The 16,492-nt window shown below is 41.5% G+C and overlaps 1 protein-coding gene across 1 annotated transcript in view; it reads right to left on the bottom strand.

The window, feature by feature from the left end:
* The window catches only part of LOC122787839 (dedicator of cytokinesis protein 7-like), a 4,057,077-nt gene that overhangs the window by 761,235 nt on the left and 3,279,350 nt on the right, over positions 1–16,492 (bottom strand). The window contains exon 32 of the mRNA XM_044054755.1: positions 9,219–9,336. Within this exon, the coding sequence (XP_043910690.1) occupies positions 9,219–9,336 (118 nt within the window). The remainder of the gene's footprint in view (positions 1–9,218; positions 9,337–16,492) is intronic.

Genomic DNA, 16,492 nt, shown 5'->3' with positions numbered 1-16,492 from the left:
CCAATAAACTACTAGTTACTGGCTGAAACCTCACAAAACTGGACAAAGGCAGCTCAATGCTTCCCACTCCCACTGGTAAGCAAGGTAGCTTCCCTTCCCCAAATAAGGCAAGGAAACAGTACACAGGAACTACAACCAAAGCCCAGGAATCAGCAACTCTGAAACTGGACTAAACTAGTAAAGCAGGAAAAACAAGAGATATTTTTTCTTTTTTTTTTTTTCTTTTTTTTTCACAAAACAGGCAGAAACAGGTACAGCAAACACTTATAAATGCTATGAATCAGCTACTACAGCTTACACAGAAGAATTTGCTACAAATACAGTCAAATAGTAACAAACAAGGATTCCAAGTGCAATATTAAGTTAAATGCAGTATAAACAGCTTCAATGTAACAGAAAGGCAGGCGAAATACAGTCGCTAGGTATTCAGATGTGGAAAGCAACAAAAATATACTTAGTATCAAGAAAAGTCGCTTATTCAGCTCTCTGCAGCCTGGATTACTCTGCTGGCCCACGTGGAGTCTGTGCTGAGTAGGTACAAGCTGAAAGTTTTATACCAGGGGGCTGGAAAAAGCTAGAAACTGGCCCAAAACGACCAATAAACTACTAGTTACTGGCTGAAACCTCACAAAACTGGACAAAAGGCAGCTCAATGCTTCCCACTCCCACTGGTAAGCAAGGTAGCTTCCTTTCCCCCAAATAAGGCAAGGAAACAGTACACAGGAACTACAACCAAAGCCCAGGAATCAGCAACTCTGAAACTGGACTAAACTAGTAAAGCAGGAAAAACAAGAGATATTTTTTTCTATTTTTTCACAAAACAGGCAGAAACAGGTACAGCAAACACTTATAAATGCTATGAATCAGCTACTACAGCTTACACAGAAGAATTTGCTACAAATACAGTCAAATAGTAACAAACAAGGATTCCAAGTGCAATATTAAGTTAAATGCAGTAAAAACAGCTTCAATGTAACAGAAAGGCAGGCGAAATACAGTTGCTAGGTATTCAGATGTGGAAAGCAACAAAAAATATACTTAGTATCAAGAAAAGTCGCTTATTCAGCTCTCTGCAGCCTGGATTACTCTGCTGGCCCACGTGGAGTCTGTTGATGGACTTTATAGAATATTTGCATAGTACAATGACATTCTTAAAGTTTACCATGACATTTTCATCAGATTTTATAGATTTTCTTGATTTATGGGTCATCAAAACCCAAAATGAACTTTCTACTGTTTTATACAAAAAAAAACATGTAAAAAAGTGAATGTGTTACATCGTCAAAGCATGCACCCCCTGTACATATGAATGTCACAAAAGGAGAGTTTTATAGAATAGCTAGATTAAATGATGACACAGGAAGGTTGGTACAAGCATTTCATGAATTGAAACTTGATTTTTTACATAGGTGCTATGCTGAAAATGAAACAGATACAGCAAGAGATGAAGTGTTATGACAAAGAACTTATACGGCTAGACCTTTCTTTTCTGATGGTACAAACACTGATTCTAATAGTGCAGGTATTGCCCCTAATGCTCTTAGAATGAGCGTAACTTATTCTAATGATGTACACTTAGTCTGTGATATCATTAAAAAAACGGTCTATTTTAATGACTGATGATGGATAGATATAAGGAAAGTACAGTTGTGTACACGTACCATAAATGTAGATGTTCGAGTGTGTTCACTGTTGCAGTCATCACATTTGGGTTATCCATGCCAGGGTAACCCTCGGCTGGCCTGAATACCAGACACTTATTATTTCTGCGTCGGTTACTGTCACTTGAAGACTGACATCAGGTTGTCAGTGGTATAAAGGAAGGCAGCTGATGCCATTACATCAGTTTTCCTTGCCCTAACCTGTCAGGAGTCTCCAACGTAGGAGGCCAGGTTCTGGTGGAAGAACCCCACCAGTGATAAATAAATACCAATATGTCCCTTGTAAGGAAAAGAGAACAATAAGGAAGAAGGGTAACAACAGAAAAAGAGAAAATAGGGGCATGGAGGGAAAGAAAACAGGACTGCAACAGTGAATACACTTGAACATCTACATTTATGGTAAGTGTACACAACTGTACTAAGTTCTTCATGTTTCACTGTTGCAGTCATCACATTTGGGTTGATTCCCAAAGCTGAGGAAAAGGGTGGAGGCAGTCAAGGAGACTAGGGGCTGGCTAGGATGCCCTGCAAGACTGCAGAGGCAAACCCTGCCCTAGATTTGGAGAAGAGAGGCAGGTGGTAATGCTTGGTAAAAGTGTGAACAGATGTCCAAGTGGCAGCCTCCAGGATGTCCCTGGTGGGGACTCCTCTGAGGAAAGCTGTAGTGGTGGAGGTTGCTCTTGAAGTGCGTCCTGACTCCCTTGGGGGGAGGCTTACCATGCTGTTTGTAGCAGAAATGGATGCAGTGTGCTATCCATTTGGAAATGGTTTGCTTGGAGATGACTTTGCCTTCTGCCCCTGTAGCAAAGCTAACCAGTAATTGATCAGACTTTCGGAAGGGTTTAGTCCTGTCCAGATAGTATCTGAGCTGTCTGTGCACATCTAGATAGTGCAAAATCCTTTCCCCCTTGCTTTGCGGATTAGGAAAGAAGGTGGGCAGATGAATGGATTGGTTGAGAGCCACACTGGACATCACCCTGGGCATAAAGGATAGGTTAGTTCTAAGGGATACCCTGTCTGCATGGAAAATGATGAAGGGTTCCACAGCCATGAGCGCTTGCAGCTCAGAGACTCTTCTGGCTGAAGTGATGGTCAGAAGGAAGGCTGTCTTCCAGGAGAGAAATTTTAGCTCTACAGAAGAAGCTAGTTCAAAAGGAGGCAGGGTGAGCTTTTCCAAGACAAAGTTAAGGTGCCAAGCTGGTGTAGGAACCCTTCTGGGGGGGGGGGGTCTCAAGTTGCTAGCTCCTCTGAGGAACTGTTTAATCAAAGGGTGTGAGAAAAGAGGCTGTTGAGTGGGAAAATGAGCAGAAATAGTAGATAGCAAATTTTTATAGAGGAGAAAGAGAGACCACTGTGTAGTAGGTCAGCTAAGTAATCCAAGAAGAGAGGGATGGAGGGCTGTGCCATATTGGCCCCCTTACCTTGGATCCAGGTGCAGAACCTTTTCCATTTATCTGCATAAGAATTTCTGGTGCTAGGGTGTATGGCCTCACGGATAACATCCAGAACCTGTTTACTGAGGATGGCAGATTGGTCTGGGGTTATGGAATAAGCCAAGCTGCCAGATTGAGTGTCTGCAGTTGGGGTGCATGAATTCCCCTTCCCTCTGGGTTAGGAGGTTTGGAATGTGAGGAAGATTCCATGGAGGCAGTGGGGACAGGCTGCACAGCAAGGGGTACCAGTGCTGTTGGGGCCAGGCTGGTGCTATGAGAATGGCCCTTGGTTTTTCCTCCCTTATTCTGAGCAGTACCCTGGGGATAAGAGGTAGGGGAGGAAAGGGATAGACTGAGAGGTTGACCCAGGGGAAGGACAGGGCATCCACTTTCCAAGCCATGCAGTGATGCTTCCTGCTGCAGAATTTGTCAAGCTGATGGTTAGTGTGAGAGGCAAAGAGGTTGACCTTCGGGGTTCCCCATTTCTGAGTTATTAGCAAAAATGTATTTCTGTTGAGCTGCCACTCATCTGGGTCCAAAAGCTTTCTGCTTAATTGGTGTGCCAGGGAGTTGAGATAGCCTGGTAGGTATTGTGCTAACAGATGTAGTTGCATGGAAAAGGCTGTGAGGCAATGGGTCATGGCCAGCCTGCACAGAGGGTAGGAGTGAATCTCTCCCTGCTTGTTGATGTACCACATCACAGTGGCGTTGTCTGTTTTGATCAGGAGAACCTCTGGAGAAAGAAGGGGTTTGAAAGCTATCAAGGCCTGCTGCCCAGCCATCATCTCTTTTTGACTGATGTGCAGGGTGATTTGCTGTGGCCTCCATTGGCCCTTTATGCACCTACCGTCCAGGTGTGAACCCCAAGCATAGTCTGATGCATCTGTGGTGAGGGTCTGGGTGGCGGGGTGTGGGGAGAAGGGCAGTCCCTTGCTGTGGGAGCAGGCTGTTGCCCACTAAAGAATTTCCTTTCTTAGGCAAGGAATAATGGGTAGAAGAGTTTCCAGGTCTTGAGAGTGTTGACACCAAAGGCTCTTTAGGTACCACTGAAGTTTCCTCATATGCAGTCTGGCATATGGAATGAGGAGGATGCAAGATGCCATGAATCCCAGGCCTTGCAGGATTTTCCTTGCAGAAAGATGGGGCCTGGTGGCCAGTTGAGAGAAGTAAGATGACAGGAAAATTTGTTTCTCTGGTGTAAGGTATGCCATTTAGGATGCTGTGTTCAGGCTTGCTCCCAGGAAAATTATCCTTTGGGTGGGCACCTGTTTGGATTTCTTTTCATCGATTGTGTACCCTAGGAAGGTTAGTAGGCTCTTTACAAAGGCCAGATGTTTGAGCAGCTTTTCCTGGCTGTCTGCCTGAATAAGGCAGTTGTCTATGTATGGGTAAATCTGAATATTTCTTTGTCTGTAAAAGGCAATGGCCAGAGCCAGGCATTTTGTGAAAAATCTGGGAGCAGTAGATAAGCCAAAGGGAAGTGCAGAGAACTGAAAGTGTTGAGATCCTGCTCTGAAATGGAGATATTTTCTGCATGATTCCCTGATGGGAATGTGGAGGTAGGCCTCTTTTAGGTCCAGGGTGGCTAGTCAAGCGTCCTTGGAGAGCATGAGTAGCAGCTGCTGGAGGGTGAGCATTTTGAATTCTGGGATCACTAGGAAAGTGTTTAGAATGGATGGATCGAGGATGGGGCACCAGAAAAAGTCTGCAGTAGAAGCCTTGGCCTGTTCTGCAGGAACGTGCTCTACTGCCCTCAAAGAGAGCAGGGAAAGGACTTGCTTTTTCGCCTTTGGCCACTGACTTGGAGGTAGATCTGGGAGCCCTTTTGGGGTTGGAAGAGTGTGGAAAGAAAATTTGTATCCCTGAGACACAATGTTCAGAACCCATTGGTCCTTGGTAATGGTGGCCCAGGTGCTTGAGGGAAAGGAGAGTTTTCCTCCTAGGGGTATGTGAAGGTGGGCAGAGGGGTGGTAGGGAGGAGGTGAGTCATTGTGAGTTCTTACCATAAGGGGGTGGGTTAGAACTCTCTGGTTTTGAAGTGGAGGTAGTCCACTACTTAGATCTCTGCATTCCCAGGGGCTGCTGTCTGGTGGGTCTGTTTCCACGTGGGCTAGGCTGGGCCTGTTTACTCAGAGCAGGAAAGGACCAGTGCTTGGAGGGAAAATGCCTGCTGAACCTAGGGGGCTGGACCTGTAAGAAATCTTTAACTGTTTGCATAGATTTTGCTTTTTCTTCCATCTTTTTTAAAACCTCTTCTACCTTAGTGCCAAATAAGTTATCTTTGTGCAAGGGTGCATCCAACAATTTAGATTTGACATGGTCTGGCAGGGGTTTTCCTTAAGCCATGCATGTCTTCTAATGAAAGATCCAGTGACTGCTGCCCTGCAAGAAGCTTCTAGGGCATCAAAACCACAGTGCAAAGTATGTTTAGTTACTTGACTTGCAGAATGCATTAAGTCTTGTAAATCTTTAGAATCTGCCCATGGAGGAAAGGAGGGCATTATTTGTTTAAGGAGTTCCAAGGTATGTTGCTAATATTTAAACACATAGAACTGACAATTTAGTGCCCTGATAGCAAGAGTAGCTGAGGTGTATACTTTTTTACCCCATCTGGCTAATGCTCGGAAATCCCTGTCTGAGGGGTGGGATTCTTAGCACAGGTTGCTTTAATCTCTTTTGGCCCTCGAGAAATGACCTCAGGGTCAGCTGTAGGATTTTTAAAAAGATACAGGTGTGAGTCAGGGGCACTGTAGTACCTGTCTGGTTTTCTGGGAGCAGGTGGGAGGGTGTCTGGAGTCAAGCTGGATTCAAGGAAAACATCATCCACCACATCCAGGACTGGGGGGATGGATAAGGGTCTGTTGTGGAAGATCTAGGAATTCCCTGAGTCTCTTTTTACACTGAGGGTAGTTCTGACTCTCCCATTGGAAATGCTTCTTTAGGTATGTAGGGTTTCCCCAAAGGAAGAATCCTCTGGGGGAGAGGCTGAAGGAATAGATTCCTCTGCATCAGAATCCTCATAAGTGGAGAGGGGATGCATGTCTTCACAGTTTGATGCATCAGATTCATCTGACTCTTGTTCAGACAAAACTACTGGAGACAGATCTCTTTTCCTTTTTGAGGGGTGAGACATTTGAGACTGAGGCAAGGTAGCAGGCATCTGAGAGTGGGTAGTCAGTTTCTTGGGTGTGGTTCGAACTCCTGGCCTAAGGAACTTGGTTGTTTTCGAAAGAACGGAGAACGGTAGTCGCAAAAGAAGGCGTTGGTTTGTGTCGAGATTCGGAGGTGCAAAGGACTTCCTCGGAACCGGTGCCTGCTCAGCAGATTTGGACCTATCCAAGGTAGAGATGACTGCAGGATCCTTAGACAAAGAAGAGTCCTGCAGCATACCGGACTCTGAAAGGGTCTTGGTAGTAGCCTGCGAATCCACTGAAGCGGGCAACAGGGGCTGAGAAGGCGCCTCACTGAGTGCCGGAGGACTGGCAACTAGCTTAACGGAAGCATTGTTGGAAGGTTTGGAACTATGCAGTCTGTCTCTGTCTTTATCTTTACACTTTTTCAGAAGATCTGATGTTGGATGGCTTACCGAAACCATATCGGAATTCGAGGACTGTAAACGAAAATATCTGGCTACAATAAGGGCTCGACGATGGATAGTTCTGCATTAAACAAAGCACAGAAGCGACAATGGGGGGATGTTGTGGTCTGGGCCTAGACAAGTGACGCAATAAGAGTGGAAGTCTCGGTGTGGTATTTGCTTTCCACAGGCAAGACAATTATTAACTTTTTCTGAAATCAGTTAGTGCAAGAAAAAAGCATCCCCAATGGGGTACTCAATTCGGAAACAAAAACTCAGGTAGTAGCCGACAGGCACTGATGCGAACTGCTTCTGCTTCAGGCTCCACGGTAAGAAAGACTGATGTAATGGTGTCAGCTGCCTTCCTTTATACCACTGATGACCTGATATCAGTCCTCAAGCGACAGCAACTGATGCAGAAATACTAAGTCTCTGGTATTCGAGCCGGCCAAGGGCTACCCTGGCAGGGATAACCCAAATGTGATGACTGCAACAGTGAAACACGAAGAACATCTATTAGGCACTTGTTTGTTTTAAGAATAATCATAATTTAAAAAGGAGACTTTATTATAACACTTCTAGAAGTGAAAAAATGTTGTCAGATATGCATGGTACCTTTATATGCAGGACATGTAGTTACTGTAAATATATTAACAGCGATTCTTGTTTTGTTCATCCTGATATGAAATGTATATATAAGTTTAATTTCTATGCAGATTATAAAAGTGTGAATTTAGTTTACCTTGCTTCCTGTAAATTATGCAAAGGTTTTTATGTAGGCAAGACAAATAGAATGCTTAGGGACCACATCAGAGAGCATTTAAATGATATCAGGAAAGGAAATCTTAACAATGCACTTAGCATACTTATACTTTAGAAAGTGACCACAATTTTCAATTTTTAGTGTTACAGTTATATATAACCTGTGGTGGTGGTGCTGCGGTAGCGTTGTCACCTCACAGTATGACGTTGTCCTGTTTGATTCTCAGTTCGAGCGTCTTCTGTGTGGAGACATGCGTGAATGGGCGTACCTTAATTGAAGGTTGTGCATCAGGGCTGGCAACTCGGCACGTATAAATCTACTGACAATCATTAGTGAACCGGAGTTCTGCTGTGTCGACCCCCAACCAAAAGACCCTTAACCCCTAACCAAAAGCCGAAAGACACAACAAGTGTTACAGTTATATAAAACCAAATGTAGAAGTAGTGACATTAGAAATGGCACTGAATGTTTAGAACTTAAATTGATATTTGAACTGCAGGCTGATAAGGGACTAGGACTCAATGAGACTGTCCTTTTAAAGCTGATTTTAAAACTGCATATTTTAGCCTCTTAAATTTGAATTTGTGTATTAAAATGGATTTTTTTAGTAAATATGGTTTTAAGGAGTTCCCAGTGTTGACATGAAAGTGCTTACCTTTGTTTTTTTGTCTAAAATAAACATTTTGGGATTTTACTGCCATTTACAGCTGTTTTTTTTTTCTTCAATGTTTGTTTCTACATGTTAAAGCAGTCCTTACCCAGTGCACTCATATTTTTCTTGTAATATGGGGGTGTTGATGACATTAGAATTAGCCCAGTGAGAGCAGGGATAGAGAGGGTCTTAGCAGCAGTAAGTAGAATGCTGGGGTATATACTGAGGGAGGTAAATTCTAGAAGCAAGGAGGTAATGTTTCCACTCAACAGGGTTTTGGTCAGACCAAACCTTGATTAATGCATACCGTTCTAGATGCCACATAAAAAAGAAGAACAAGCTGCTTGAAGGAATTCAAAGGAAAGCTGCTAGAAAGATCATGGGACACATGAGGAAAGAATGTGACTAGAGGGTTGAGGGGTTACAAGTCCCATCTGAGACAAGAAGAGTGGCATGGGACAAGATACTTGTGCAAAACAACATGCTAGTGAGATGTGACAAGATCATTCTGAACAGGAAGGACAAGGGGGAAGATGGGGGAACAGGCATTAGATTTAAGGGAGTGATTACTCCCCGGATCTCTGAAAGTACTTTTTCTTACAGTAGGTTGTAGATCCATGAATGAATAACCAGAATGAATAGTGGAGAGGGAATCCACAGAAGCATTCAAGATGGCAATGTACAGCTGTAAAAAGGATGAGGGGGGTGTAAGGATGGAGTGGAGGTGAAACATTAAGACACATAAATAACAGACTACATTAGTTTATTGTGTTCTTTGCCATAAAGCAGAGAGAGAAATGGAATTAACCAGGGCAACCTCCCACCCTAATGAACTCAATGTAATCTATAACACAAATATTTAACCTGCTAGTAAGTGATACACTTCTAGGTATGAGAAAAAAGTCATTAAACTACATTATTAGTATCAAACATTGTTTTGTTTTGTCTGATTATATAAATAAAAGAAAGAACTAAAGAATAATAAAACATTTGCTTAACTTCTAAACTGAAATATTTTATGCCCAAAAAAATTCTACTTTCATTCATGAAATAGATGTGGGTGATAAAATATAAATATTTTACAGTGCTATTAATAACATAAAATAATGATGCCTAATGTTTATATCCTTACCTGCATACCCATGTCGTTTCATCATAACACTTCTTGCACCAGCTGTCCCAAAGATTGTTTCCTCTATCAAAGACTTCACTTCCCTAGATTTCTTGTTAATACTGGCACTTTCTTGAGGCTGTAAAAACATTTTTACATATTTTGTGATCTGCTTGCAAGTATACCACACAAATAAACACAGTAACATATGTTGTATGTCAAAGTTTACAAATATTTATTGGTTTCCTGCTTTGTCTTTCTACCACTGATGTTGTTGGTATGATATGAAAGAAAAACATGCAAAGGTAAATCACACTGCTGGTGAGATTCACAGAAGAGGATGAATGCTGAGTGGGAGCAACAAAACACTTAGCTACTAAGATAATGAAAAGGAATGCAGTAGCAGAACAAAGAATAGCTTGCAAATAAAGCATAATTCTAGTAGAGCACAGAATTATGCATGGAGTATAAAAGGACTACAATGTAGACCTTGGGGAGGGCGTAAACTTCAGCAGGAAGGCGCAGTGCCACAGGAGAGCATACAAAAAGGGAGAGATACTTTTTCTTGGGCAGGGAATCTGGTCTCAGTCTTACTATTATAAAGGCATAGTATATTGAGCATGTTAGAATGAATTCATTTGGATGTACTTTGGGTAAAATTATAATTAAGGGAATTATGAGAATGATTGCGGCTTGAAAGCCTTTTGGAATTTTGGGCATATTTTTTGGTAAATAGTTCACTGTCCATTCTATAATCAGTTATTAAAAAGAAATTTCTAATTAATCAGAAAGTCAAACTCAAACTTGAAAGCACATCTTTAAATCTAAATATCATTTTCAAAGATTACCTTGTTTATTCTAAGCTCTAATAGACCACAACAAATACAGTAGGGTAAGGTCTAGTGAATTTAATTCATATAGAGCATGGACATACTCAACTGGACAGGACACATATTTGCACAATTTTACAATAAAACATATGAACAATTTGATGTCACGGGAGGAAAACTGATGTAAAATATTATATTTCATGTTTTTCACTTCTCTTAGTTCAGACTGTAGCACATTTGTAAGCTGTATTTAAGTTCTGTGAAATTTGCAATTAAACTGCAATATGAAATTGCATTTGTAAGCTGTCAACAGTGATAGTATTGTATCATTATTTTATATAACACAGAAAATATGTAAAACATTGTAAACTTATTCTGCTTGAAAAAGCAGTCACTTACTCAGGAAATAATTAATTGCTTTCCAGTAATTACAGAGAGGCTCGAAAAGGAAAAAAATCAGGAAACTCTGCGCTGGGGACCAGGAGAAAGCAGTTATCAATAAGATGTGAAATCCTGTGTTAAGTCCAGCTGGTATTTTTGCTGGTTTTCTGTCTATGAGAAGTATCAAGTTAATTAACTCTGGCTTCTGTAAGAAAAAAATAAAAATGCTAAAATATTTGGAGCTAAGACAAGTACAGTGAAGCAGTTCTGATCTGGACTTTACTGTGTCAACATCGGTGCACATTTTGCTATTGTACAGTCTACATCTACATTCTTCTGGTGACTTAAATTCAGTTAAGACTTCAATACTCTTTGAGCTACAGTTAGTCAGGTTCTTCTAGTAGTAGAGCTTTCCTTTGAAGTATTCTATCTGTGAATTCATAATCTTTATGTTTATACATATAGAACTTGTATCATTATTGTCTAACTTGGGCGGCCACAGTGGTGCAGCAGTTAGCGTTGCTGCCTCACAGCAAGACGTTCTCCAATTCGATCCTCAGCTGGAGTGCCTTCTGTTCAGAGTCTGCATGTCCTCCCTGTGGTCGCATGGGTTTCTTCCGGGTGCTCCGGTTTCATCCCACATCCCAAAGACATGCTGTAGGTGGACTGGACACTAAATTGGCCCTAGGTGTGAGTGCATGCGTATATGTGTGCCTTCTGTGGAAGGTTGGGCACCAGGCTGGCAACTCGACACCGTAAACTCCACTGCCAATCATGAGTGGACAGGTGATCTGCTGTGGCGACCCCTAACCGGGAAAAGCTGAAAGAAGAAGAAGAAGAGCATTATTGTCTGACTTCTTTATTTTCCAAAGGTTTATATTTACTCACTTTTAGGATCTTGCAGATAGTTATTTATGCATAATTTATGATTTGAGAAGAGGGTATTATTTGCACTGAAGTCTGTCAAGCTGCTACATCCAGTTCCAAGGCCAGGCTATTATCCAAGAGTGGCACAGTGACTGGTGAGTCCCTAGCCCAATAACCTACGGTGATGATAGATCTGTTTTTCCAAGATAAAAGCTGTGGAGAATTGGAGAATACTACAAGCCCTCCCTGGGTATTGGTGTGTGTGTGTGTGTGTGTGTGTGTCTGTGTGTGTGTGTGTGTGTGTGTGTTTATTTGAGAGGCAGAGAGGGAAATAAAATAATAATTTGCTTAAAAGACACTTATCATGAGTAAAAGACACTTGAAGGTACTAAAGTTCACAGGAGAATGGTGAGAAAGGAGCCTAGAGTGACAGACCAAAGTGCAGCTTAATGAATGGTCAATGTGTAGTGCTGCTCTGAGTGTAGATGTTGAAAGCCCATACCCACACTTAGGACAAGAGTGCATATTCCTTGTTTACTTTTGAGGTCAGGTTGTATTTGGGCAATTGGTTAATGAATCAGATTTCATGTGTATCGTTTCTCCCTTAACTTGTTGGGTACCAGCAGTGTGATTTCAGAGAGCATCTTTCTGGGGCCTGCATACTGAACCAGGCTGATGTTGCAGCTACTTTGGGGGGTGGAGCTGGACAGCAGCAGAGAAGTGGGTACTATGCCACAGCTGTTGAAAGATACTCTTTGGAAGGGTTACTTCAAGGCAAGAGTTAGGTGTAGTCATCAACCAGAACTTGAGGCATCATTGTCATAAGATATCAGCCTTCTTTTGGAAGGGGTACTGAGGAGACTAACCAAGAAAGAATTGAGACAGGCTCAGTTCTCAGACCCTACCTTACAGGACACATAGGAGAGAGACAAGGAGGCTTCTGAACCTCCAGTGAAAAGGGAGTCTGTGTACTGAGACAAAGTGTTGCTGTACAGAAAGCAGGCATCAGAAGGAGGGTTAGAGAGGAGAAGCAATACAGCAATTGCCAGTACCTAGGGCCTACAGACAGACAGACACTTCTAGTCCTATCCCAAATTGTTCCTTTTGTAGGTGCTATGGGCATACAGAATACTAAAAGATAGCTTTTGTATAATTTTTATTGGCCAGGTATTTCAAAGGATATGCCGAGGACACTGCTATATCTGTGAGTAGTGCCAAAAGTTTGGCATGGCAGAAAAAAAAAAAACTGCTTTGATGTAGTTGCTTGTTACTGATGAACAGTCTGAAAGGATAGTTATGGTTATTGTGGGATCAAGTATTACCCAAGCTCCACAGGTGAAAATATATATCCTTCTGGTGATAGTGGAGCATGCCACTGAATACTCAAAGGCAGCTATCCACTGAATCACAAAAGGTGGCACATGTTCTGTTATACAATTTCTGTAGGGTATATTTGCCTGGAGAAATACCAGAAAGCAGGAGGGCCAACTTCATGTTAGATCTGCTTGCCAGTTTTCTGAAGTGCTACAGCGGTACAGCTCTTAAAGACTACTCTTACCTCCTACAGACCAGTGGTTTGGTGGAGAGGTTTAACTCACCTAGAGCACTATACTAGGGGCATTTGCAGAGCAGAGATAGGGGAAGTACCTGCCCCATCTTCTCTCTGCTTGTAGGAACATGCCCCCCAAATCCATATTTTTCTATTTGAACTGCTGTAGTGTCACAAGGTGAGAGGCTCCTGGATTTAACTTATGACGAGTGGAAAGGTGAGTGCGATTCTCACTGAATGTCTATTAATATGCCTGAAACTTCAGGATTATACATAGGGATGATGGTGATAATTGAGGACCCTCTGTCACAAGCACAACAGCAGCAAAAAGTCTGTTGTGAAAGACAGTTACAGCCAGAGAGTGTTCTCTTGGGAAGCAGGTGACAGTGCTACCTGTTAGACACAACAAGCTGCAGGCTGAGTGGGACAGTCCTTTCACTATTATGAAAAAGTTGAGTGATGTTTCATACATGGTAGAATTTCAGGGTAGGAGGCAGAAGAATACACTCTACCATGTCCTGCCATGACAAATGGATCCCTGGCATTTGGTATCAACAATGACTTGCAGGAGGAAAGGGGGAAGTATCTTGCGATAGTGCTCCTGAAGGAGGCTTGGTTTGACACTTTGATAGATGAGGTAGCCCTGTTGCTACAGCTATCATCTAACCAAGTTCAGGACATCCAAATAGTACTACTGGAATGTGGGAATATGTTTATTGGTAAGCCAGTCTGCACACACACCTGTGGAGGACTATGTGGACACAGGACACCAGTGACCTATCAAACAGGGTGCCTGAGAGAGGAACTGCAGGATATGTTTGAACTGGGGTAATCCAGGAGTCCAGCTGTTGTTGGGCTTTACCGGTGGTGAGCAACTGCATTCACATAATATACAGAGACTGAATCCTGTTCCTGTCATGGCAGATTACCTGAGAACTGCTCTATTTTTTTTTTCAACCAACACTGACAACAATATGGATACATCTGATGAAAATGCCACTGAGGTGTAGTGAAAGAATTGGGAATAACCTGCAGCAGTTTAATGGCTCTTGGCATGTAGAGGTGAACCATAACACCCAGGGTTTTCAGGAGTGATGAAACAACCATCAGCATCAGCGGCGCAATGGCAGGAAGCAGGGACAACAACGGAGGAGATAATACAGGTACCACCACATAAACCACAGATACTTTTAAGTTCTGAGGGGGATTTCAAAATCTATAATTTTACCCCCATACATGTTGACAGTGAGATTGTGGATTTGCTTTCTAAAAGCTTGTCCTTTGTACCGGACAGAAATGCTGACTTAGCTAAGACTATCATTGATTTGAAGCTATTTGTCCGTAAATTGAACTTGGTGGTGCTTATGGGTAATGATTCTTCACTAATAAGTGACTTAAGAGTTTCCGGCTTATTCAGTCCCCCTTTGCATGAGTCTTTAGCCATATTCGAAAGAATATGTGAAATGGACATAAGAACAATGTTGACTAATGCACAGACTCATAGGAATCATGTTAAAAATATGGCCACTAAGGATTCTGAATTTTTGCATTTTTTGAAAGTATGTAAAATTAGGGTCATGAAGCCTGACAAAGGCGTGGGGGGGTAGCCCATCTTTACGGATGAAAATGTGTATGTGGAAAGTATGTTACTTAGCGATGTTTACTGTCATGCAAGTTTAAATGAAGTTAACGCTGCTTACAAGAAAGTTAAAAGCATATTAAATGATTTGTTTTTGGAAGGTAGCATCAGTATAGACACTTTCCATTATCTAACCATGCCAGCACAGACAACACCTGTCTTATCTGGGTGCCCTAAAATACACAAGAACCTTAATAATCCACCATTTAGACCAATAGTGGATGGACGAAGATCAATAACCTACCCATGTGCCAAATTTGTTGATAATAAACTAAAATCTTTTATTAGAAGTGAAGTACAAATTTGCCACGACTCATGGAGTTTTTTGGAAGGTGTTAACAACTTGGAATATAACAGAAATTATAACTTCCTTACAGTGGATATTAAAGATATATATACTGTTATACCTCAGGAGTTGGGCATAGAATGGGTCCGTGAGTTTCTAGCCATTAAAGGCATGGATGGAGGTGACATATTTGATTGAAACCCTCTTAGACTTAATATTGTCTAATAATTTCATGCTGTTTAATGGTGAATCTTATTTACAAAAGACAGGTGCTGCTATTGGTTTGCCCTGTGGAGGCAGCTTCTCAAATTGCGTCACGGCATACTGGGAGAGTGCGTTCCTTTTTAATAATTAATTATTCCAGGAAAATGTTGTATGGTATATGAGATACCAAGATGACATGTTTTTTATCTGGAAAGGGGACGTAGAAACAGTTGAACCATTAATTAGAGCCATTACTGATCACAATTTCCTGGAATTCACCTTTCACTTTGGGACCGAGTTCATTCATTTTTTGGACGTGCTGTTGTCTAAAGACAAGTTGAATAATAGGTATAGAACTATAATTTATAGGAAACCTACTTATTCAAATGCTTTCTTGCATTTTTCGAGTAGTCATCCCTATCATCAGAAAAAGGTGGTCATAAAGGGGCAACTGGTGAGAGCTGCCAGGATGGTCTCTTTAGACAGAGATTTTTTGATGGAATGTGGACTCTTAAAGAGCATGTTCCTAAAAAGATACTATCCCGAACAGCTACTTGAACAAACATTCAGTGAAGTGCACACCAAAAGGATTAGCGGCCACTTTAAGCCCATAGTGCAGAAAGGTTACGTTGAAGTACAGCATCCCTTAACAGCAGAGGCAAACCAAAATAGGGTGAGCTTAAGACCTAATATGGGTCTGAGCTTTATGACCACTTTTTGTATTGATGCCAAAAGAATAGGGAACATTTTGGTTAAGAATTGGGCATTGATCTTGGAAGATAACAGCATTAGTAAAAAAAATTAGTGGCATCGCCATGGATTACATATAGGAGGGGCCCCAATTTTAAATGCCTTTTAGAAAGACATAGTGACGTATACAAAGAGAACAGTGGAATGAGAAAATGTGGTCGCTGCCAGCAATGTCAATTCATTAAGGTGGGCAATAGGTTTACTATCAGGGACAAGTCCTATTTAGTAAAAGGGAAATATAACTGTGACCCCAAGGGGGTCATTTATGCAGCAATATGTGAGCAATGCCAATCATTTTATATAGGCAAAACAAAAAGAAGGTTCAAGCAGAGGATCTATGAACATCAATATAATATAAATAGAAGAACAACCACAAATGCACTAGCGATGCACATTATGGAAAACCCCACACACAAATTCCTTTTTACAGTTATTCACCAGGTGGAAAAGAACATTAGGGGAGGCCCTTGGGAACTAAAACTTGAGGAGTGCGAGTTATTGTGGCAGATTCGCACATTTGCCCATATACCACCTGGTCTGAATGAATATGCTTTAATTAAATGTATTTTAAAACTTAGGGCATTGGACAGATGAAAATTCACTGTCCAACTGTTCCATATAAAAAATAAAAAACAAAAAATGTTACACACATTATTGTAGTTATGAGATGTAAAAAATTTACGAAAGTAAAACATTTTGAACAGTTCCAAGACAAAAGTATTCATTTTAGTTAGTTGTTAAACAAAGTTTTGCAAATTGTATATGCTTTTACTGTTTTTGTCATGTTTA

Source organism: Protopterus annectens, chromosome 13.part0, assembly GCF_019279795.1.
Source record: "Protopterus annectens isolate FY-2018-M chromosome 13.part0, PAN1.0, whole genome shotgun sequence".
NCBI classification, from domain to species: Eukaryota; Metazoa; Chordata; order Ceratodontiformes; family Protopteridae; genus Protopterus; species Protopterus annectens.
Note: the sequence above shows the minus strand (reverse complement) of the source record. Positions and strands in the feature narration are given on the sequence as shown.